The 26,179-nt window shown below is 38.2% G+C and overlaps 1 protein-coding gene and 1 pseudogene across 10 annotated transcripts in view; one reads left to right on the top strand and one right to left on the bottom strand.

Moving 5' to 3' along the window:
• The window catches only part of JADE2 (jade family PHD finger 2), a 197,526-nt gene that overhangs the window by 121,908 nt on the left and 49,439 nt on the right, over positions 1–26,179 (top strand). For 9 of the 10 annotated variants that reach the window (XM_031953037.1, XM_031953034.1, XM_031953040.1 and 6 more), the window contains 3 exons: positions 3,756–3,913; positions 24,688–24,899; positions 25,638–25,805. In XM_031953037.1, coding sequence (XP_031808897.1) covers positions 3,756–3,913; positions 24,688–24,899; positions 25,638–25,805 — 538 coding nt within the window. The remainder of the gene's footprint in view (positions 1–3,755; positions 3,914–24,687; positions 24,900–25,637; positions 25,806–26,179) is intronic. The other variant, XM_031953042.1, reaches the window with a different exon arrangement.
• Positions 6,234–6,709, bottom strand: LOC116421612 (annotated as a pseudogene).

Genomic DNA, 26,179 nt, shown 5'->3' with positions numbered 1-26,179 from the left:
TAGAATGCTTTCCCATCTCCTTTTTGCCTCCATCCTGGATCCTTCCATTTCTTGATTTTTTTAGCCACCCCCGTGCTTCATGTGAGCATAGAACCAGCTACCTGAAAAGAGAAAGTGCTTTGGATCCCTCTCATTCCTTAGAAGCTGGAATTGCTTGTAGCTACAGCAATAGATACTGTGATGATAAACCAGTCTTTTGATTTGACCTCCTACAGCCCACATCTCTGTACTTATCTCTCTTTGGAAGGATGTGGAGAGTAGAGAAGCCTCATTTCAGTACTCTAAATCAGACTTTGGGCCAAGTTTTCCTTTTCTATTCCTTCAGTTCCTGGGCAGTTAACTAGATCTTCTCCTTGCCCAAAGATGCAGGAGCCCTAAGTTGCCATCTTTGCTATTATGCAGGTATTCCTCAGGATTACCTGTCATGAAAGTTTTTTTTTTTTTTACATTCACAAAACATCAGTTAAGTGAATATCATATACAGAACCCTGATCTTGACCTACTGAGGAGGCACAAAGTTCAGAAAAGACATAATACTTGTCTTCATTTTATATATATATATATATATTAAGAGAATAAGGCACATACCACCCTTAATTGTGTGGTGTACAGGGTGAGGAGCTGAATGGTTTGTATCCTAGTAAAAAAGGCACTATATTCACAGACAGAAGACCTGGATCCTAATGCCCCTAATGTATCACTCAAACTGTGTAACTTTACATAAGTCATTTAACTATTGATTTGTGCCATCTAAAAAATGAACACAATAATCTCATATTTGCATGGTACTTTATGCTTCATAGAATGCTTGTATATACAAATACTCAAGCCTGGTAAGGACCTCAACTAGAAGTGAGCTCATAAGAATGGATCAGCTGCTAGGTTTGTACCCAAAGAAAACTGAGTTCTTCGATGCTGGCAGATTACTCCTCCTTTTCTTTCCTCTTCCCCTCCCATATCCTCCACTTAGATGTAGAACATACTGGTCAAGTTTCACTTCACAAGTTCTCCCATCTCAGTCACACCTTATGATTCTCCCATCTCAGTCACACCTTATGAAGTTAAGGAATGGATACTGAACACTAGCTTTTTAGAAAGCTTTCTGTCACTGTTAACTAAATCTTCCTTTAAAAAAAACAAGCCATATATCCCAAAGAGATACTAAAGAAAGGAAAGGGACCTGTATGTGCCAAAATGTTTGTGGCAACCCTGTTTGTAGTGGCTAGAAACTGGAAAATGAATGGATGCCCATCAATTGGAGAATGGCTGAGTAAATTGTGGTATATGAATGTTATGGAATATTATTGTCCTATAAGAAATGACCAGCAGGATGAATACAGAGAGGCTTCGAGAGACTTACGTGAACTGATGCTAAGTGAAATGAGCAGAACCAGGAGATCATTATATACTTCAACAACGATACTGTATGAGGATGTATTTTGATGGAAGTGGATTTCTTTGACAAAGAGAAGATCTAACTCAATTCCAATTATCAATGATGGACAGAAGCAGCTACACCCAAAGAAAGAACACTGGGAAATGAATGTAAACTGTTTGCATTTTTGTTTTTCTTCTCAGGTTATTTTTACCTTCTGAATCCAATTATTCTTGTTCTTCGGTTCTGCACACATATATTGTATCTAGGATATACTGTGACATATTTAACATGTATAGGACTGCTTGCCATCTGGGGGAGGGAGTGGAGAAAGGGAGGGAAAAATTGGAACAGAAGTGAGTGCAAGGGATAATGTTGTAAAGAAATTTTTTCCAAAATAAAAAAAGGATTAATCATTTAAAAAAAAAAAAAAGAAAATCTGAAACACAAGGCTATGCAAGGGTCAATATTGTCAAATCATCCGTGCATATGTTTTGAAAATAAAAGATTTGAACACATATATGTATATATATACATAAAAGAGTATATTTCTAACATTCATGACATGCTTTTAATTTTAATCCCATATTAACATTTTCTGCATCACTTCAAATTTAGATAATCAATAAAACAATAAGTTCTGGAAAAAAATAAAAAGCAAGCCAAGCTATGTTTTATGCTTTAGCTGTTCAACTATTCCCTTATCTTTACATGCAGATTCATCATGCCTTACAGAGCTGGGCACAGGGGGTGGGATGGTGAGTACTCAGTATAGATTTATTGAATTAATTTGATTATTTGTGCCCTTTAATTTAATGTATCACCTTAAATATATCATGCTTCTTGGCATGGAGAATCATTTCTAGTTCTAGTTTGTGGAATGGCATTACCAATAACAATAAAACTTCAAGGGTGGCATGAGAGCTTGCTGTTAAATCAGGAAAACTTGGATACAACTTCCATCTTGGAACTCAAAGGTTTACTGTAACCCTTAACCTCAGTGCCTTCCAGACAAATTTTATTGAGATTAAATGTTACATGATTACATGTGTATAACCTATATCAGTTTTCTTGCCATCTTGAGGAGTGAAAAGGAAGGAGAAAAATTTGAAACTCAATGTCTTATGGAAATGAATGTTGAAGATTATCTTTACAGGTAATTGGAAATAAAGTACTATTGAAAAAAGACTAGATGAAAATGCAAATGAAATTTACTTACCTGAAATCTCCCTACTTAGACCAATAAAATCATTGTAGACCAAAAGAACTACCAAAATTTCAGTGGTTAGGCAATAATAACAATTGACATTTCAACACTATTTAAATGTTTACAAAATGTTTCATGTTATTTTGCTTCTCATGATGATGTTATGAATTTGGATACTACAGTTCACATAATCATTACGTGTCAAAGATAAGCCTTTCACAGATGAGGCATCTAAGGCACAGAAAAGGGAAGGGACATTTAATTAATATTAGAACTGGAACAAACCTAGATTCTTGATTTCCAGCCCCAGTTTCTTTGCTCTACATCACAGAATCAGAATTTGGAGGTTACCTTAGTTATCCATACCTGACCCACTTTTGTGACTCAACTGTCAGTGGTTATCAAACCTCAGTTCTCATCATTTGATGTCAAAACCAATTAGATTTCTCCCCCACAAGACAATCCTTCAAATACTCAAAAAAAAAAAAGTGTCTTAGCATCCCTCTTCCCCCAGTTTTTTCTTTTTCATATTGAACATGTCCAATTGCTTCAGCAGATCCTCACACAGCGTAAACCATAGGTACTTCCAGGTACTTGTTTTCCTTCTCTTGACATTTTTTACATCATCACTAATTTTTTTCTTGAACTTGTAGTTTCATAGGCAAAGAAACCCTTTCCATTAAAGCAGATTGGTCCCTGCCTTGGTTTGCCTGGGGCAACTTAGAGATCACCTGCCTTAGCCAAGTTCATACATTCTTTTTGTCAGAAGCTGGTTTAGAACTCACATTCCCCTAGCTTCTGGAAGTCAGCTCCTTTGCTCCACACTGCTATATTACTGTCATTGGTGATCACTACTGGGATTAGTGATTACTGTTATTAGATTAATGGTCTTCCTGACTCTAGCCTGAGTAGCAGAACTACATATTTGATAAAAAAACAAGTCAGAGTATGGTGGAATCTTCACCTCCTTATTCCTAGAAAGCCTGCCTCTCCTAATGCAGCCCAAGATCAAACCCTTTTTAGTTACCATATCACTTTATTAATTCATTGGTGACACTATACTTCTCTAGCTTTTCCTGATTATAATTATAGCCCTTGTTCATCTACCCTTCCAGCCTGAGTCTTTCCAGACTCAAGAGTTCTCACTTATCTTGTCTCTTCCATCTTTTCTAGGGTCCTCCCTCTGCTGGAACATACCCTTGACCAGATCTCCCTGAGCAGCCCCTCTGGCTCTGAGCTCAGCGAGGTCACCAGATCCTATTCCCGCTATGACCTGGATGAGATTGACGCATACTGGCTGGAACTTGTCAACTTAGAGCTAAAGGAGATGGGTATGTGTATTGCCTGCCTTGTGGGAGGGGACCTAATGCCAAGCTCTGGGGGCAATGGGGACTGAGAGATGGCAGAATTAGAACTCAGATACAACACTTTACACTCTGAGCAGAGAAGTTTACTTTTCAAACTATTTCTTGAATAAATGAGCTTTGATACTTTCTGCTTGCCCTAAGATCTGTTGCTTAAAGTTCATAGATTATTAGAATATTGATGCCCAGAGTAATTTGCTTAAGACACAGAGTGACAGAGTCTGATGAAGCCAGGGCTTGTGACTACAAGTTTATAGCTGAGGGGCAGTTAGATGGGGAAGTGGACAGAGCAGTAGCCCTAGAGTCAGGAGAACCTGAATTCAAATCCTGCCTCAGACACTTAACATATTAAAGTGACTAGGCAAGTCACTTTACCTCAACTACCTCTCTCACACACACAAAAAAGATTTATAACTGAAGTTTCTGTACTCTGAGGATTTCCTGCATATTGTCTTTGCCTTCCCGGCTGAACTGTCTTTCAAAAAAAGAGAAAGTATGTGTATCCTCTTGTATTACCCTGTATCTACCTGCCTTCACTTTCCCTTCCACTCTAGCATCAAACATGAAGCAATATATATAGTTAGATGTACAATGTAGATAGTTAATGATGACTTGGTAATTCTCACACACACACACACACACACACACACCCTTTTCAATCTGACCATATAAGCAGTGTGTTCCACATCCATATACTTTTCATCTCTATCTCTACAAAGGAGCAATGGAGGTCCATTTCTTCCCCCTCTTTTTATAGAGCTTTGAATCCTTTTTTTTTTTTTTTAACCTTAGCAAATATTTATTATAATATTTTATTTTTCCAAATACATGCAAAGATAGTTTTCACCATTTACCTCTATAAAATCTTGTGTTCAAAATTTTTCTCCTCTCTACCTTCCTTCTCCTCAAGACAGCAAGCAATCTGATATAGGTTAAACGTGCAATTCTTCTAAACTTATTTCCATATTCATCATGCTGTACAAGAAAAATCAGATCAAAAGTGGGGGGAAAAAACAACAAAAAAAAAATGCTCTGATCTACATTCAGTCTCCATAGTTCTCTCTCTGGATATGAGTGGCACTTTCTATCACAATCTAATGGAATTGCCTTAAATCATCTTATTGTTGAAAGGAGTTAAGTACATCACAGTTGATCATCACATCATATAATCTTATTATTGTGTATGATATTTTCTTGGTTCTGCTCATTTCACTTAGTATCAGTTCATGTATATCCTTCCAGGATTTTCTGAAATCAGCCTGCTCACCATTTCTTACAGAAAAATAATATTCCATTGCATTCATATACCATAACTTATTCAGTCATTCTCCAGCTGATGAGAATCCACTCAATTTCCAACTTCTTGCCATTACAAAAAGGGCTGCTACAACTATTTTTGCTCAGGTGGACTCTTTTCCCTCTTTTATGATCTCTTTGGAATACAGATCCAGTAGAGACACTTCTGGGTCAAAGGATATGCACAGTTTTATAACCCTTTGGACAAGAACATTCAATCTTGGTGGGGAATTTTTTGTTTTTTCCTTTCCATTAATACTTATTGTCATTTTTGTTGTTTCTTCAGTGATATTCTATTATACTATATCTCCCTATTTGTTTAGTCATTCCCTGGTAGATGGACACCTAGTTTGTTTACAATTTTCACTACAAAAAAATATCAACTGATTTTTTTAAATGGAGTCATATTTATGCTTAACAGGCAGAGGCACAGGAAAAGAACAAAAAGAAATATAGTAGGAAAGAGAGTGTAATTAGCTGAGGTTTTTTAGTCTGGCTTCATTGCTGATAGACTACGTGACCTTGTACAAGATCCCTTTCCCTTTTTCTTTCTAGCAAATTTTTTATTATATGAATTAACAAAATGTCTTCTTTTAGCCAAGATTCCCAAGAACAAGAAATATTATAAGAGGGACAAGGCTGCTGGACAAATCTAGTCACAACAGGATGATGAATAACTAAATTCTTAAGAGAGCATTAAATTGAAAGATGGCAGCTTACAAGGGTTAAGCAAGATATAAACCTAGTGAGATCTTGAGACAATTTAGTGACTCATCAGAACTTGGATCACAAGCCAATCTCACAATTTCCTTGATCTAATCCTTCTTGGATTATATTCCTCATAGAGACCAATTGTTGAAATACCTATGCCTGACTGAAGAACAGGGGAGGTCTCATCAGTTGACTTCATTGCTACTTTCCTCGAATTTTCATTGGTTAATGTGATAGAGCAGAGGCAATGGGTGTTCTATTATTTCTTTTCCCAGGGAGGTCAGATGCTCCACAGCATGGCAACAGCTTTGCAGATGTCCACATCATGATAGTTGAAATAGCAGAGTCCTGCAAAGGTCATGGCTGAGAGCATCAAGAGACTTAAATTGTCTCCTTTTACCAACTTGTCTCCATGACAGTAATAACCTGTCCAAGATCCCAGTGACTATGGAGGGTGAGGACTGCAGCCAGTGAGTAGTCTACCGCAGAGCTCGGGAACAGATTGGCAGTTGGGAGCAGCCCCAGTAGCAAGACACTGACAACTCTCTCACTAGCCCACTACAGAGATGCAGCCTTAGAGTTAGAGCAGTGGCTGGCAGACAGGTGGATGTGCCGTCCTGTGGGGACAGTCCAGTCTGGCAGAGAGACTGAGACAAAGGCAGGTCTGAGCAAGCGGGGACCCAGGAGAAGAGTTTGGCTCTCCCGGGTGCAACTAAGGCTCAGGCGTCCTAGGGCTGCAGCCACTGCCAGCGCCATGTCTATCAGAAGCCACTTTCCCTTTCTGAACCTTAGATTGCCATCTGTAAAATTAAGGTATTTGGAATAGGTGATCTTTAAAGACCTTTTGAAAAGCTCTAATTAAACAAATTCCCTTTTCCTTCAGGGGTATAGGTTTCAAAATAACCTATTTCCTTTCTTATCATTTATCATAACCATCTCATCACTTTTCTCTTCAGTATAACTCTTTCCTAGCTCTTCTACTATCTGCAGTAGGGTAGACATACTTCACATTTATTCTCTGTATTTTCAGCTCTGGTGACCCATGACTGATCTTTGATTTTTTTTGTCTCCATTATCATCCTCCCTAAGCAAGAAACCCAAAGAATTCTCATTGACCCCTTAAAAAATCATGCCCCAGAATTTATAAATTTATAAATTCAACCACAAAAATTTATTAATTACCTAATTTATGGGATAATTTAAGTGGAAAACTCTACAGTGAGTTTCCCTTCATGGAATTTGTGGTCTAGGATGGAATAAAACACGTATAAAGATAATTTTTACATATATCATCATTATCATGGGTTCATATTTATATAGCATGTTATGCTATATAACCATGTTATGGTTGCAAGATTTTTGAATATTTTATTTTATTCAATCCTCACAAGAGTCACTGGAGAGAGGTACAACTATTAGTCCCATTTTTATTAAATGAGACTACAAGGTTAAGTTATTTGTCCAGGAACACATAGCTAATAAGAGTTTAAGGCACAGTTTGAATCAAGGTAGCACATTAATATTTTGATATTGAGATGATATTGATAGTAGATGAACTCTGGCTTGAAAATCAGTATACTTAAGTTCTGATCTTATCTGCTCAACTTGGGCAAGTTGACTTCCCCATCTAGACCATTGTTTCCCCATCTGTAAAATGAGGGGATTGTCTGTCAGTCAGAAGACATCTATTAAGCACCTACTTTATGCCAGGTACTATTCTAAGCACTGGGCATACAAAAAGAAGTAAGAGAGAATCCCTACCAACATCCAACTCCTAGTTTTATGCATCCCTGATTCTCGGGGCAGTGCTCTGTGCCACCTTGCTGCCCCATGCAGGATAATTTCTTATTCATCTTTATAGCTTCCAAGGTGAACTGTACAACACCTTGGGAATTCATAAATGTTTAGTAATTCTGTGTTAATAAATATGTTTGAGTATTGTGTTCTGTGACATGTAATTCATTCAGCATTCATTCAGCTACTCATCTGTGTAGTGTCTTCCCAAGACAGCATGATAAAATGAATGGGGCTTAAAGTGAAGGCTTTAACAGACGTGATCTCCATGGGCCTTTCTGATCTGATGTTCTGTGATTCTGGGTCACACATTCACACCACACATGGGCCAAGTTAGGGAATCTGCTTTGCAAGAGAATAATTTCAAAGGTGCCTTGTACTGATCTTTAATATATGCTGGAATCTGAGAAAGTCTTGCCAGAATGTGGTGGAACTCCTACCTCCCTAGCCTCAGACAGTATTCTTTGCCTACTGCTACCTAAAATGGCATTAGTCTTTTTTGGCTGCTATATTGCCTCAATGACTCATGCAGTTCACAGTCCATCAAAACCTATAGTTGTTTTTTTTTTTCCCCCATACAAATTGGTGTGTAACTAGTCCTAATGATCTCATTGCATTTTGTTAGATTCTGCCCTCTGTTTGAGCAGAGGACAGAGATTTTTTTGTATCTTGATTCTTTCCAGTCATTATGTTATCTATCCCTTTAAACTTTCTTCCATTTAATTTTTTTCTTTAAAGAGGGTTTTAGTGATCTTTTTTTCCCCTGCCACAGATATTTCCTGATTTCCTTTCCTTTTTACTCTATGTCCAAAACCCTTCCTTTTCACATTTCGTATGGCCTCAGCTGACATTTAGCACCCATAGTCCAGCCTATGAAGAAGAGAAGGCTATGTCATCATCTCTCCTCAGGAACTAATGTGATTATTGCCTTTAGTTCATTAGCCTCATTTTTATTTATGTCATTGTTGTGTTTTTCTGATTCTGCTTTTCTTAGCTAATTTTAATATCAGCTAATTTTCCTATTTTTTCCCTGAATTCTTCATTCATTGTTTCCTATGAAGAAGTTATATTCCGTTATATTCCATTATATTCGTGTACCATAGTGGTTCAGCCACTCCCCTGCTCTATGGATACCCATTTTTTTCCCTTTATTGATTGTTTTATGTGGGAAGGGGGGATTTCCTACCATTAAAAGTACTACTATTCATATTTTTGGCACATATGGGATTTTCTTTCTTTGGTCTCCTTGGAAAGTAGTGAGATCACTGGGTCAAAGGATATAAAGAATTTAATGACTTTTCTTGCATAATTCCACATTATCAGTCTTTCATCTACTGCACAGTCTCCATTGAGCTCATAGATGTTTTATTTATGTCTCAGGTCATGGAAGGGGGATTGGGAATGAACCGGAGACAGAAGCAGAGGCCCAGAAAAACTGGCTGAAGTCCCCCATCCTCTAGAGATGAAGGACAGGTAGAACAGGATGGGGCCCAAAGGCTTCAAAGGACAGCTCTGAACTGTATATTTCATTTGATTTTTTGGGGGGGGGTTCATTGCCCATAAAGGTTTTTTTTGTTTGTTTGTTTGTTTTTTAACAAGTTATATGCATGGATAATTTTACAGCATTGACAACTGCCAAACCTTTTGTTCCAGTTTTTCCCCTCCTTCCCCCCATCCCCTCCCCCAAATGGCAGGTTGACCAATACATGTTAAATATGTTAAAAATATAAATTAAATACAATATAAATATACATGTCCAAACAGTTATTTTGCTGTACAAAAAGAATTGGACTTTGAAATAGTGTACAATTAGCCTGTGAATGAAACCAAAAATGCAGGAGGACAAAAATATAGGGATTAGGAATTCTATGTAATAGTTCATAGTCATCTCCCAGAGTTCTTTCGCTGGGTGTAGCTGGCTCAATTCATTACTGCTCTATTGGAACTGATTTGGTTCATCTCTTTGCTGGAAATGGCCATCTCCATCAGAATTGATCATCATATAGTATTGTTGTTGAAGTATGTAATGATCTCCTGGTCCTGCTTATTTCATTTGATCTTAATAAAATGGGGAATGAAGGAGGTTGATGACATTTCAAACCAGATGATTCCAGACCTATTTTCTAGATTGTAATCACCATGAAGTAGTTATTTCACATATAAGCAATCCTCTTGAAATAACATCTTAATTGTTCTCTGGAATTCCTTAAAGAACGTAAATAGTACTTCCTGAGAAGTGCAAGAGAAGGGAAGGTTCTAAGAATGAGGACCTTAGGCAGGAACCTCTTGAGATAGGAGTAACAGGTTTCATGATTGATTCTGCAAAAACACATATGTGCAGAAAATTGTCAGACAACCAGATCACCCAAGCAGGGTAGTGGAAGAAGTCATGGGATCATATAGAAGGCTAGAGCTGGCAGCTATCCACTTCAACATTTACAGTTGAGGAGAGAGGAACTGGGCAAGATTAAGTTTCTTGTTCAAGGTCATATAAGTTATAATCGTCCAAGGCTGGATTTGAATCCAGGTCCTTGACTCCATAGTCAGTTTGTTTTTACTGTCCTAAACTTCTCCTACCCTGCTGAACAGCTCTCAAGTTGATATTGGGAACTTTTCAGTGGTAAAAAGCTGAGTTTTTGCCAGCAGATGGTGAAGTTAAGGATGCAGGCAACATGGAAGAAAAAGTCTCTAGGGAGAAGAACTTAATAAGAAACTCTAAAAACTAAAGAGATACACCCTTTAACGCAATGATTTGGGGAAGACTGTTTGCACAGGTAGGTTGCTGGACACATGCCTCTGGCTTTTACCTTGGCTGGCGAATCCAACTGTGGAGAGGTTAGCAGCCTGAGTAGTCTGCTGAGGAGAAGCTGCTAGGTGGCCCTTCACCTAGAGCTGTGAAGCAACAAAGTCCAGTTCTCAGCTGCCTGATGGCACTGATCGCTGACAATGTGACCAGACATTTTGTTGGTATATTGAAAAAATAATGTTTCTCATGCAGATTTTCTTTTTTTTCTCCTTTTTTTCTTTTTAAATACTGTGTCAGCTATTCTGAGACCATAAAGTGGCAGCCCTTCAACCAACATAAAATGACTTTCATTGCTGGTTCTAAAGAAGTTGACACCCTCTAGAAATCTCTTTCAGGAAAAAAGGAAGGGAGAGAGAAAGTGAATGAAAGAAGGAAATACAGAAGCCTTTCCTTGTAATAACTAAAAATAATTTAGTAAAACAAAATAACTCATTGACCAATTAGAATATATTATGTTGATACTTTCTTCCCTCCTTTCCCTTTCAACTTCCTTTTATGTGTAGCTTTCTTCATTATAATATAACATGATGTGGTATATGTTATAATATGCTGTGAGCTCTTTGAAGACAAGCCCTGTCTTTTGCTTGTTTATATTTCCAACTCTTAGAATAATTACATTGCTGTTGCTTAGTAAATCTTGTTGATTTATATTTCTCTCCCAAAAGGTGGGAAACATGATTTACCATCAGTCTTCTGGACCCATGATAGGTTACTATTGATTAGAATTCTGAAGTCTTGAAAAATTCTTTTCCTTTATGTTTTTAGGACCTTCGTGTAAATTGTTCTCTTGTTTCTACTTGATACCAATCAATACAGATCTTCCCAAGTTTTTCTGAATTCTTCATATTAATCGTTGATTACTATACAATAATATTCTATTCTATTGTATTATATTATATTATATTATATTATATTATATTATATTATATTATATTATATTATATTATATTTTCTTCATGATGTTATTGCTGAGACAGAGGGTTTCTACAGTTTAGTGACTTTTTGGATAGAATTCCAAATTGTCTTCCAGAGTGATTGGACCATTTCCTAGCTTCATCAACAGTGAGTTAGTGTGACTGTCCTCCTTCAACCCTCCAGCAATTGTCTTTATTATTTGAACTCTCTGAATTGGAGGCTTTCTCCAGCACACCAGAAAGTTGTTGAAAAGCCATGACCTTGAAAGAAAGAATGTCCCCAAAGAAACTCTGTGTTTGGGCCTTTTCTAACATGTATATCTCATTTCTGGGTCTTCTCTCACCTACCTTATACATTTGTGTGATTCCTTCCAGACCAGCATTTCAGGCTAGAGCCATGGAAGGTGTGTCTAAGTGCCTCATGTCCCTGGTTGAAAGTAGTGTTCCCTTGCAAGTCTCTGTTTGTTTGTATCAGTCTATGTTTCTAGAAGATTTCAGAATTGGATCCTGAGTTGGTCACTTTATACAAGATTGGAAACTGTTGCTGAGAATTTACCCTGTATATCTATGGACCAGGAATTTATCCTTTCTTTTTAATTTGTGTATTTATAATGGTCAAAATAACTTAATAGCTCAAAATCTCTCTTAAAAGTTTATTGCTATTACTATACAGTGTTCTCTTGGTCCTGTTCACTTCATCTGTCATCATTTTCATGCAAATATTTCCATGCTTTTCTATGTATTTAACAGTTTTATTCTAAAAGGTGGTTCAAAGACTTTACCAGATACCAAAGAAGCCCATAACTCCCCCAAAATGATTAAAAACCCCTGTTTCCCACATATGCCAGACCTTGTTTCTGAAGGCTAGGATTTGAAAATAGAAAGCCCTAGGAAAAACTTATATGTAGTGGAATTTTTGTTACAGGGAAGGGCTAAGAATTCATACTAGCTCTTTTGATGAATTTCTTTGGTTCAACATGGGTTACACAATCCTCACTGCTATTGGGATAAAAGATAGTTTGGTTATGGATTGTTCCCCAAATCACTCAATGAAAGCAGAGGCTCTATATACAAAGACATTAGGAGATAAAACAGTCTTTGAGTGCTTTAATCTTAAGCTTCAGGGATAATTGATATCAGAGGGTGGCAGATCAGGTGATAATTAGTTGCTTTGAATTTTCTGAAAGTGCATCTGTGGAAACCATTTATGTTTAGAAGAAGGTAGGCTTTGTGTGACCTCACATCCAGACCATAGATTTTAAGTGGCTAATAATGTGGCCCAGTGGTTGGTGGGAAGAAATCAGGCATATAGAGACGGGAAGATTCCAGCCTCCCTGTGCTTTTGATTAGATAAGACCTATCTTTGCACCAGCATCCCTCTATCCCAGGTTATGAAAAGGAGAATAAAAATCTAGGACGTGCTGGACGTGTGGACAAGGGATGATTCAAATTAGAGGTGTCACAAACTGAACTTTTTCTAATTAATGCACATGGGTCCCTACATATCAAAATTCAGACTTTGAAAACTGATCAGTTAAGATAAGGAATCAAGAATTACCCATACCACAGAAGGGTTCATCTATCTACATTTTACAAAAAGGCACAATGCATCTTTTGTTAAAGCTCCATAAGCAATTGTGTATGTAATAAATCTCACTAAATGTTTGAACCGAGTTGAGCATTTTTGAAATAACAGTAAAAGTCAGTGGAATATATGTATTGAAAAGAACATTGTCCTTGAGGTAAAAAGACTAGAATTCACATTCTGACTCCAACACTTAATAGCTGCTAGAGCAACTGACTTATTTAAACTTCTTCAGACTTCAATATCCCCATTTTGATAATAATAATAACTAGCATTTATATAGTACTTTAAAATTTGCAAAGTACTTTACCTTTTATCTCTCTTGATCTCACTACAGTTTCCTTTTCTAAAAAAGAGGGACTGATATTATTGACTTCTAAAGTACCTACCAATTCTAAGGTACCGTGATTCCACGAAAAGGAATTCCATTTACTAACACGTGACTTGGCTTCCTAAGAACACATCTATTGTATAAAGTAAGACATGGCTATAGGAAATTGTGGTGTCGGGCTCATAGCTTTTGTTGCCCTTTCTTGCTTTTTCTATGACAAGGAGAAGGAGAGAAGAGTCGGTGGGGGTAGGGGAAGGGGAGAGGCAGGATATGGGTGTGGAATGTTGTTTATTCAGTCAGATTGGGTTGGTGGGGCAGTTGATTTTACTGAACATTTTTCCTGCCTATTTCTACAAAAAATACGCTTGCTGATTAGGGAGAAAAAAAGAGACATGTTAAATACGGGTAATATTTTTTAAAAGATACCAATAAAAATGACATAAAAATAGAATAAACCTTTTAAAAAGTTAAGATATTTTAGGAAAATAAGGAATAAGGGGCTTAATATATGCTATGTGGGGACTTGTGGCACTAAAAAACACCCCTGTCCTGATTTGTGTGGTCCCTCCCATCAGTCCCATAGAAGCAGTAGGAAACTGTACTATTATTGCCAGGAAACAAGTAATAGTAACACCTAATGTCTATTATATAGTACTTTACAGTTTATAAATGGAGTTTCCATTCACCCTTTCATTGTCCCTGTTTTTCTTTTAAAGAAACTGAGGTTATACAAGATTAGGTGATTTGCCCAAGTTTGATGAACTTATTGATGAATCTAGAATTTTAAACAGTACCTAGGTCCCTGGTTTCTGTTTATTTTTGGTAGTTGAATCATTTTTTGTTTCATTGACTAGGGACAGACCTAGTTCTGAAGTCAAAAAGATGCATTTACAGGATGAGTTGATAATATGGACAATGGCCTTTTTTGCTCTGGAGAGAGACTTTGAGTTTGGTGGGTGGGTAATGGAGTGACTCATGGAATTGTCCTAACCTGCCAGCCTGGAGAGAGCTATGGAATGAATGCTCACACCTCTGGTTCCCATCTCAGCTGTTTACTGTTCTGTTCCCTAAGTGGGAGTGCCTGGGCTATGCTTTATAGCCTGGTCTGATTCAGGAGTCATTGTGCCCAATTGTTAGTCAATGAATCCCTTTTCCTGGGACTGGGACAGCATCCGTTCTTTTCTTCCATAGCCTTTTGAAGACTTTCCCCAGAGGTATCTCTTCCTTCTCTTTAGGGCCAATTCTTTCCTTTCTGGCAAACACAGTGGCTTCCCTTTGTCCCAACGTGTAGACACAGCTCAGTGTGCTGGTGGTTTGGCCTTTAGAAGCTGTGATATAACAGTGGCTTTATTGTCTTTTCCAGGCTGAAAGTGTCACCATGGCTGAGAAGTGAGGACTAAGGGTTGGAAAGAGGGAGGACACACATGGAATTAAGGTGTCAGGAATTTGGGGGTTGGGTGGAGAGAGGAGAAAAAGGCTAGCTGATACCAACAGACATTTGCTTGGTTTTAAAGACTAAAGGAAAATAAAGATGGAAAGGGCACATTTTTTTTTCCACAGGATTTGAAGAAAATAGCATGATGCAATAGGAAGAAAATTGAATTTGGAATAGGTAGACTTTTGCCCAAAAATCCTACTTTTGCCATTTACCCAGTACCACATGAGGATTCTTCCTGTCTTCCCAAAAGAGAGGAATGGAGAAGAATGTTCAACAACTTTTCCTATGCATTCCTATATTTCTGTATGCTCCTTGACCAGAAAGCTGGCCAGATCCCATGAGGGCACCAAGAAGAGGCTTAAAGAATCTCTTTGAAGCTATTGAGTAGCTTATCTAGTGAGTGAGGAAGAGGGAGCTACATCATTTTTTTTTTTTTTTTTTTGCTTGTTTATTTTATTTTATTTTTTATTATTACAACTTTTTATTGACAGAACGTTTGCATGGGTAATTTTTTACATTATCCCTTGCACTCACTTCTGTTCTGACTTTTCCCTTCCCTCCTTCCATCCCCTCCCCTCGATGGCAGGCAGTCTTATAAATGTTAAATATGTTATAGTATATCCTAGATACTATATATGTGTGCAGAACTGTACAGTTTTCTTGCTGCACAAGAAGAATTGGATAGAGAATGTAAAAATAACCTGTGAAGAAAAACAAAAATGCAAACAGTTCACACTCATTTCCCAGTGTTCCTTCTCTGGGTGTAGCTGATTCTGTCCATCATTGATCAATTGGAACTGAATAAAATCTTCTCTTTGTCGAAGATATCCACTTCCATCAGAAAACATCCTCATATAGTATTGTTGTTGAAGTGTATAATGATCTCCTGGTTCTAGGGGAGCTACATCTTGGGAAACTCAGTTAACTCTCTGGCTCTTAGTTCCCTCATCTGCAAAATGAAGGAATTGGACTACATAGACTCTAAAACTTCTTCCATTCTAAATCTATGATCCTGTGACCCCATATGTAAAGTTACAGTAAGTCATAATACAGCAAGATATGACAGGCCAAGAGATGGATGAGGGTATCTTAAGGTAGGGGTAAAATGAGCAAAGGAACAACAATAATAATGGTAGTGATAATAATAACTTAAGGTTTACAAAGTCCATTATACATATTATTTCATTTAATCCTCAGAGTAATCCTGTGAAGTTGATGCTACTTTTATCCCCATTTTGATAATAATAATAATAACTAGCATTTATATAGTACTTTAAAATTTGCAAAGTACTTTACCTTTTATCTCTCTTGATCTCACTACAATTCTGGGAGGTAGATATTGTTATTATTCCCATTTTACAGATGAGGAAACAGACTGAGATATCAATTAAATTGCATAGTCTAGTAAGAACTAAGGCAGACTGGAGAGACTTACACGAACTGGGATGCTGAGTGAAATGAGCAGGACCAGGAGATCATTATATACTTCAACAACAATACTATATGATGACCAGTTCTGATGGACCTGGCCATCCTCAGCAACAAGATCAACCAAATCATTTCCAATGGAGCAGTAATGAACTGAACCAGCTATGCCCAGAGAAAGAGCTCTGGGAAATGACTAAAAACCATTACATTGAATTCCCAATCCTTATATTTATGCCCACATGCATTTTTTATTTCCTTCACAAGCTAATTGTACAATATTTCAGAGTCTGATTCTTTTTGTACAGCAAAATAACGTTTTGGTCATGTATACTTATTGTGTATCTAATTTATATTTTAAATGTACTTAACATCTACTGGTCATCCTGCCATCTGGGGGAGGGAGTGGGGAGTAAGAGGTGAAAAATTGGAACAAGAGGTTTGGCAATTGTTAATGCTGTAAAGTTACCCATGCATATATCCTGTAAATAAAAGGCTATTAAATAAAAAAAATATATATTTAAAAAAAAAAAAAAAAAAGAACTAAGGCAGAATTTAAATTCAGATTTTTCTGATTCAAGTTTAATACCCTGTCCACTACAATGGTATTTTGAGGAAGATTCATCTAACAAGATGGGATTGGAATAGACGAGAAGAAAAGCAAAGGATGTTGCCCTTAGCTTTGTGCTGTTATTCTTTAGGGGAGACAAAAACAGCCTATCCATGGTAGGTACTTAATATATGTATATTGATTGATTGATTGATCCAGGCTTTTAGGAAGTCTACTCTGATTTGTAAGAGTTTCTAAAAGCTGAGCATTCTAGGTACCTCTTCTGTGGAAGCATTCAGTTTGGTCTGTTCCCTTTCCTGAGGATTTAATTCAACAGATATTATTAAGCACTTACTATGTATCAGGAAGCTAAAGGGAGAGAGGGCTGTTAATCTGTGGAATCAAAACTAGAGCTGCTGATGGAAAATGAGAGTTATCTAGACAATTTTGATTCCAGCTCTCTAGAAAGGGAAACCTTGTTAGTCCTCTGTCCCAAGGGGAAAGGAACTGGGGGTGCTAAATATCAAAAACTGAGTCGATCTGCATAATAATGAGATTCCAGGTAATCAGCATCTCTGGGGAAGGCAGGATGTGTGAACACTAAGTGCGGTCTCACATGGCTTTTCTCTCAGGCAGGGTTTAAGCTCCATCCCTTCCTACTGTTGTCCATTGAAGCCCAGCTCCATATTCAGCAGAAAGTCATATAATCACAGAATCTCAGAGGTCATTTCTAAGGAAAGAGACTCTGAATTCATCTAGACTTAAACTGAAACTCAAAAGATATCCTCTCTAGAACAGATTCAGCAAGAGATCATCCAGTCTTTTGTTCACCATTTCTAGAAATAGGGAACTTATGCCATCCTGAAGCAGTCCATTAAACTTCAGGCAGCCTTAGTTGTTAGGAACTTTTTCCCTATAGCAAACCAAAATTTTCCTTTCTTCAGTTTCTTCTAGTGGTTCCTAGTCTCACCCTCTGGAGCAAAGCAACACTGTACCTTACTTAGATATTTGAACATAGCCAATACATCTCCCATTGAGCTTCTTCTTGGCTGAAAAGCCCCCCTGTAGTATACCGCATAAGATATGATCTCCATTCTTATCTTCTTCGATAGGTTATGGGTTTTTTTTTCTTTTTTTAATTTATGAAATAAAATAAATTTTTCCATAACATAGTAGAATGAATTAAAAAAAAATGATTGCACATAAAAATGCAAATCTATCAAGTACAATTTACTGTTCCTTTTAAATATATAATAAAGTTTTCATATAACTTTTTTTCTTCCCTTCCCCCACCTTTCTACCTTAGAGATGGTTACCATTAGACAAACATGTTTATATATGTAAATTCATTCTATACTTCTATTTATCAGTTCTTCCTTAGGATGCAGATAGCATTTCCATAGGTTCTTTGCAGTTAATTTGAGTATTTATAATAGTTAAAATTACTTAGTTGTCCAGAGTTGTTCTTAAAACAATATTGCTGTTACTGTATAAAATAATCTCTTAACAGATTTAAAGTTGGAGGGATCATTAGAAGTCATTAATTCCTTAGTTTTTTCCTTAGTCTTAATTCCTTAGTTTTACAAATGAGGAAACAAGAGTTAAATGACTTGCCTAGAATGACATAGCTAATAAATGGCAGAACCAGAATTTGAACCCATTTCCCATTTTCTCATTTGGCAATGAGCTTCTTGACAGCCATAGAACTTGAATAAATTAAGACCCTTAATAGAAGTTAAGGCAGTCTCTCTCCAACATCCCCAACACTGGATTCTAAAACCTTTGGTTAACAATCCATTCTTCTGAAGTAGTCCATTGAGTTTCAAACAGCCTTAATTGTTATAAAGTTTTTCCTTAAGCAAGCCAAAATTTGCTTTGACAAATGAAGAATTAAGTATGATAGGCAGAAATGAAACTTGAATCTGTTGATTGCCACTCCAGTACTCTTTTCATGAACTTGAAGATGTACCTGATAAATCATGGTCATCTTACTCTTGTTGTATTAGAATAATAAGGGACTTGATAATGATAACAGTATCAACAAATAGATTTAGTACATCAGAGGCCCATCTGAATCAATCCTCTTATTTATGAAGAAACTGAAACCTGGAGAGGAATTTGGGGAGATGGGATATACCCAAGGTCATCAAGAATTAAGTGATACAGCTAAGATTCAATGCAGATCTTTCGACTTCTAATCCATTGATTTTTACCTCTATACCACACTTGGCTAGTACAGCTATTATTTTATAGAGAAGGAAATTCAGATCTGAAGAGGTAGGGAAGTTTTTTTGTTTTTGGGGGGTTTTTTGTCCATTCCCATGCAACTTTCATCTTAAAACTTGCAACTCTGCCTTCTTTTTGAAGACTAATAATAATTCCTATAATGAGGATTATAACTACCCTAGTTATCTGTATATACAGGGAGAGTGGTTAACCTGTAATATTTAGAAAACTAAAAACTGAGGCTGGAGATTCCGGGAAGGCTAATTGTATTCAGGATATATTTAACCTGTGTTTGTGGAACTGAATACTTAGGCCAAGGAAGAGGCCAAGAGACCACCTTGGCTTCCAGCCCTGGGCTGGGGCGGGGAGGGGGGAGCCTGTTGGTGTCTGTTCACTGAAAAATTTACAGTCCAGCTAGCCATGAGTGGTGACTGATATGAGACTAGGAGAAGATACATTTGCAGAGAACAGAAATTTCTCTCCAGACCACTTCCCAGAGCCCTCCTTTTTTGTTCTCTCCCCAGCCCAGATACTTAGATGCACTTGATACCTAATTTAGCTGGGAGCAGAACCTTGTTCCCACAATGAGCTGGTCCAGCCATAGGTGTTCTTCCTAGACCTCTACCCTCAAGTGGTAGGAAGAGAGCTGGAAAGGAGGGAACCCAACCATTGTTGCCTAAGTTACATAAAGTGGGGGTAAGCCTAAGACTTGCTTTCATAAATATTCTGACTTTCATCTATGGCTACATGAGTAGGAACAGTCAAAATCCTTATATTCATATGTTGGTACCTAGTTGGCTCTGAGGATAATAATGGATGCCCATGTCATAAGGTTGTTTCAAGGAATTCACTGTAAAAATATGTAACTGATATTGTTATTATATATCTTATGGTTATTGTGAAGTGACATCATTTTGGAAATATTATCATAAGCCACAATATAAATATGTCAAGGAAAAGCCCAGAAAATCTTGTTTTTGGTCCTGTATGTGCTGTCTCCTCCCTAGAGATAACTTGGGCATAGTGCTTTATTTCTCTGTGCCTGTCTTTCCATTCTCTAAAATGAAAAATTGGACAAGATGAGGAAGGAGAGAAAAAGCACAGTGGGTAAAGTGCTAGCTGTAGAGTCAGAGGTCCTGGGTTCAAATCTCATCTCTGATACTGCCTGTGACAAGTGCAAGAGTTCATCTGATTTTCCTGGACCTCTGGTTCCTCCTCTTTCAAAGGAATGCTTAGATCAAGTGGCCTTCTAGTTCCCATATTCCTTTTATGTTTTCCCCAGCTTTGGTCCTTAAAACCACTAGAATTGGGCTGTCATTTGGTCATCATCAGTTCCTTGCCTCTTGCACTGTATCTGAGATGAGAACTTTCCCACAGAAAGGTCAGAGTATTGTGAACATGAGTGTCAGAACTAGGAACAAACAGGAAGGAGAAGAAAGGAAAAAGGGGGGAGAAAAGAGAAGAGGAAAAGAGAAAGAGGGAGAAGGGAGAATAAGAAAGAGGCAATAGAAGGGGCGAAGGGAGGGAGAGAGCATCCTCTGCTGGCCTAGGGAAGGCCCCTGCCTGACTGGGAAGCTTCCAGGATCTCACTGGTAAAAACTCCACATCTTCAAGACTAAAAGCATTTGGTTGTGTGAGGTGGGAGTGGTTATGATGAAAGCATTTTATTCCCCTTAAAATACTATGTAAGTTTAAGTCTTTTCCTTGCTGAGGATGACAGCTTCTGAAGAAAGAAAATAGCATAACAGAGAAGGAGAAGGAGGAAGTGGCTGCTTCTAGCTCTTCACTTTGGGCCTGCCTATGGAAGAAGAGCAGGGTGTGTTTCTATGCTTCAAAGGGTTAATGATTAAGGAGGGCTTGCCTCCAAGGGAACAGGGGATGGCACTAAGGCCTATAACTAGGGGGAGGGAGGAAGGGGAGACCTCTACAAGCAGTGATGAGACAGGTCCCACCAGGCCTCTGCCTGATCTAGCCCAGTGACTCATACAACTTGAAAGGCTCCTGGGCCATGGGGCTGCCTGGGAGAGTTTGGCCCAGGCAAGCCCAGGTGAGGAGATGCCAAGCACTATTGAAGAGATCTTTGGGGTATAGGAAAATAGTGTGAAGAAACTTGCCCCACCCCAAATAATGCAAGTCCTCCCCTGTCCCTTACCCTCAAAACCACATACACTGTGTATTTTTCTTTTTCCTACCTGCCATCCAGAACCACTGTTTCTGCTAACCTGTTTTCTCTATAATAACATAATTCATGTTGCTATAGTGCTTTGCAGTTTACACAGTGTTTCTTTAAGCTCAGCAAAGCTTAGAATAATATACCCCCCAAAAAAAACCCTCAGAACCTCACTTTCCCTATCAATAAAATGAAGATCGGAGCATCTACTTCACAGAGTTGTGAGGGTCAAATGAGAGAACTACTATAAAACGTTTTATAAATATTATTATTATATATTGGATTGCTTGCCATAGTGGGAGGGCAGATAAGAAGGAGAAACAATTTGGGACACAAGATTTTGCAAGAGTGAATGTTGTTCTATACCTATGTTCTGAAAATAAAAAAGGTTTTTTTTTGTTTGTTTTTGTTTGTTTGTTTTTAAATAAATAAATATTTTTGTTATGGCAGTGGTAGAGGATCCAGGGAAGATTTATGAAGAACATTGGAATCAATTACTAAAGGAGATTATGGAAATTCCTTTCCTCATGTGTGCCCTTCTTTTTGTTTTTGTTTTTGTTTTTTTTGTTTGTTTGTTTTATTTTATTTTTTTATTATAATAACTTTTTATTGACAGAACCCATGCCAGGGTAATTTTTTACAACATTATCCCTTGCACTCCTGTTCCAATTTTTCCCCTCCCTCCCTCCACCCCCTTCCCTAGATGGCAAGCAGTCTTATCTATGTCAAATATGTTGCAGTATATCCTAGATACAATATATGTGTGCAGAACCGAACAGTTCTCTTGTTGCACAGGGAGAATTGGATTCAGAAGGTAGAAATAACCCAGGAAGAAAAAAATAAATGCAAACAGTTTACATTCATTTCCCAGTGTTCTTTCTTTGGGTGTAGCTGCCTCTATCCATCACTGATCAATTGAAACTGAGTTAGGTCTCTTTGTCAAAGAAATCCACTTCCTTCGGAATACATCTTCATACAGTATCGTTGTTGAAGTATATAATGATCTCCTGGTTCTGCTCATTTCACTTAGCACAAGTGTGCCCTTCTTTAAAGGCAGGGAGACAGGCCTGTTGAATTCTAGAAGTCTGACCCCACCTCTGTATGTATACAGGATAAGTAACTGTTAATGATAGGAAAGTTGGGAGGAAAAAAAGTTGGAAATTCCCCAGAGTCTGAAAAGGAAGATAACTAACCCATTTCTGACCAGAACTTGCCAGTGGGTGAAAGAATGAAATATGTGCTGAATTGAAGCTGTTGGCATCAAACATAATTCTGTTTAGTTGACTTGGAAAGGGTTAGTGTTCCATGTCCTGAGAATTAGTGTCCATCTTTAAGGAACTTGGCCTTCCAGCATTTAAGCTGGCAGATTATATTTATCTAGAGCTTTAGTGGGATAGAATTTTTCTTCCCTCCTACTTTACCCATTTCTAGCTCTGAAGCATAGTATGGCCAGACCTTTACAACAGCCATAGGTCTTGTGGGGGCCAAGAATTTGCTATTTTTATTTAAAACCTGTTGGCCTTTCTGGTATGAAATGTTCCTTAAAGGCCAGGTCCCTCCAGCCCTGTTTGGATTGAGATTGCTCACCAGCCACACACATTAGATATAAGATCTGAGAACTACTAGATGCAAGTGCCTCTCTGCTCCAAATTTGCCCTCTCCACCATTGCCCTGTGGCCCAGACCAGCTTTGTCTGATAATTGGTGTTCATCAGTATGGGAAGATTTATTCTGCTAGATTCTAGGTCTTTAAGATGATTGGATCAAATAAAAGGACAGGAGAAATAAATCAAACAAATTTGGCTCCAGAAATTCTAGATTGGACCAACGGAAAATGAGAGTTGCACGAAGATGAAAGAATTTGGATAGAGTTGGGCCGTCAGACTTTTATCAATAATGGCTTCATTCCTTTTGTGTCTCAGAACTCTTCCCATTCATTTCCTCATTGGATCCTCTTCCCCAGTTTGGGATGATAGACAGCAGACTATCTTCCTCATTATATATATAAGGAAACTCATATCTCTCCCTGAGCCAGGGTCAGAAAGCAGATTAAGGACACAGTTCTCTATCCAATACTCCATCCATAGCTGCTTCTTGTACTGTATTTAGCATATCTTTTGTGCTTTATGCATATTTGATGAATGAATAATCAATTAGTCAGTTTCATCTGGGCCTTGGAGTCTGATTTAAGGTATTAGTAACAGAGATGAGGTAAAGGCCTTCCGAAGCAAAGGTGCAACAATAGGGAAGTCCATTATGTGTTCACATAATAGCAAGTAGTCCCATTCCTAAAAGGGAATGTATTTTGGGTTAAACTAGATGAGTATTACATTAATTGTGCTTTTGAGTATTCTCCTACAAAAAGAGGATTTATTCCAAGAGAGCAGTACTCGGCACACTCAGTACTTAGTAAATGTTTATTTAAATGTATGAACCTACCCAGAAAAGGGCCTGGAGATGGGGATCTCCAAGCATCCTGCCTGTCTTCTGCTTAAAATAATCCAGACAGGTGTTTGTCAGTCTCATTCTTGAGAATTTTTCTGGCCTACTTACAGAACCTTTCTGAGTATCTACAATTGCCAGTGAGTAATTGTAATGTCCTAACTAGCTCTCTGGAGGATCTTAGGACCAGTCTTGATCTTAATAGAGGAGTATAGGAGGCAGGAGACCCATCAGGAAGATGGTCAAAGATGGAATGTCTCATTTCCAGTCCTCTCAGCCCTTAAATACCTCAGTATGATTACATCATTACAGCACACTAAGTATGTGTGAACTAGAGAACCATTACATCACTATACTAAGTACTAAGTAAATGTGAACTAGAGAACCATCATCTCATCAATCACACTGAATTAGCACCTTGCTGTAAGTATCTTTGCTTCAAGTATACTTTTCTCAGTTCCCCAATATCTGTGGTCCTCTACAAGTAATAGCATACTCAAAGCAAAGCTAAGAATTGAATCTCAGAGCTAGAAGAGACCTTACTGGTCATCTGACCCAGAGGCAACAAAATTTTGAGATGCCAACCAGATTAAAATTTATTTGGGGGATGTATAACAAAATCAATGAAAATGTTACATAATATAGATAATGTGAATTTGTGGTTCTCTAATTTTATATAATGCCTGTAAGGATTTCTCTTTCTTTGAGTTGGATACCACTTGTGTAAACTAACTGACTAGATTTTTAGATAAGAAAATTTAGGCCTGGAGAATTTTAATGGCTTATACAAGGTGACATTAGTAAGTGGCAGAAATTTGTACCTGGGCCCTCTCATTCCAAATCAGTTCTCTTTCAACTGACATGCTTTCCACAGGATCACATAGTCAGTTGGTAATAGGGTCAGACCTAGAAAACAAAAGTTTTTTTATCTCTTTCCTAAATTATGCCTTGCCTGTTGAAGTTTGGCTTCACATCCTGGCTTCTTGTTTTCCCAGGATCATCCACAAATTCCCCTTATATTTTCCTTTTCAGAAAGTTCTTTCTATTTCCCCAGAAAAGCCAGAGTTGGATGAGATGACCATGGAGAGGGTGCTAGAGGAGCTGGAGACTCTGTGCCACCAGAACATGAACATGGCTATCGAGACAGAGGAAGGACTGGGCATTGAGTATGATGAGGATGTCGTGTGTGATGTGTGCCGCTCACCAGAGGGCGAGGACGGCAACGAGATGGTGTTCTGTGACAAATGCAATGTGTGTGTTCATCAGGTGAGCCATGGCTGGGCCGGGCTGGGGTCTGGACCCCATGACACAGAATGAACATCATTCAGTGAACATCTGAGGAGGGGGAAGGTGGGGATTGGTGTAAACATCAAGGAAGCCTCAGAAGATGAGACTGACTGTGTGTGAGAGACAAATGTATGTTCAATTATGCCTGTAAATGATAAAAAGTATGAGCCTTTAAATGTGCTTGTGCAACTCATATGTAAGAGAAAAAGACTGGGAAAGAATGTGAAAAAGAGGTTTTGTGTAGTGCCTGTGTCAGACTGTGCTCAGGGATGAGAATATGTGAAAGTGTGTGTGTTTGGGAATGGAACTGTAATGATCTGAAACTTCATCTGAAATTGAACCTTTCTTAGGAGATCTAGTTTTTGAGCCATCACTCTTATCCTCCCCAGGTGGTTTCTGCCTTCCTGATCTAGAATCTTTACTGTCCTCATCACCCCCTGCCCAGAGAACCAGGTTATAGAGAAAGCATTGGAACAGTGGACTCTATAAAGTAACCTCTCACTTGAAGGGAATACCCCAGGTATCCCTCTTCAGGACATTGGAGAGAAGTAGTCCATGGCCCACTTGATGAACCAGGTCTCTCATCCCCATAGCAGAAGCCTTAGTGGAGCTACTTTGGATCAATGACTCCTGGGGTATTTCAGGCTGAGTATGAGAGCTACAGTGGGGCTGGATGACTGACCTTGTGCTCTCCTCTTCAATCCCATGGGGGTGCAGGCCTGCTATGGAATCCTCAAAGTCCCCACGGGAAGCTGGCTTTGCCGGACCTGTGCCCTGGGTGTCCAACCCAAATGTCTGCTCTGCCCCAAAAGAGGGGGAGCCCTAAAACCAACACGAAGTGGGACCAAATGGGTGCATGTCAGCTGTGCCTTGTGGATACCTGAGGTGAGTAAAATTATACTTCATGTCCCTTTGTTAAGAGACCACCTGGGTGAACTACCTTTGAGATCAGCCATAGAAGTAGACAAAAAAGGAAATTGGGCAATGCATTGCCCTGAATGGAAAAGAAAAGATTTCTTTTCTGGAAAAATAGTTCTTTTCTTTTGTGTTTTGAAGCATAATCTTGTCCAGGCCAGAGAAAGCAACCTTTATTCAACCTTCATTCCCATGTTGGGTTCTCTGTATTGGTTGGAAGAAAAGAGTGCTAGGGGTATAAGAGAAAGTAGGAAACAGAACAGGGTGCCAGGGACCTGAGCTTGGGGGCTGACTACAACTAACTGCGATCTTAGAAGAATTTTGCTTTCTTTTCCATGTTGGTA

Source organism: Sarcophilus harrisii, chromosome 2, assembly GCF_902635505.1.
Source record: "Sarcophilus harrisii chromosome 2, mSarHar1.11, whole genome shotgun sequence".
NCBI classification, from domain to species: Eukaryota; Metazoa; Chordata; class Mammalia; order Dasyuromorphia; family Dasyuridae; genus Sarcophilus; species Sarcophilus harrisii.
This window is presented reverse-complemented; position numbering and strand designations above follow the sequence as displayed.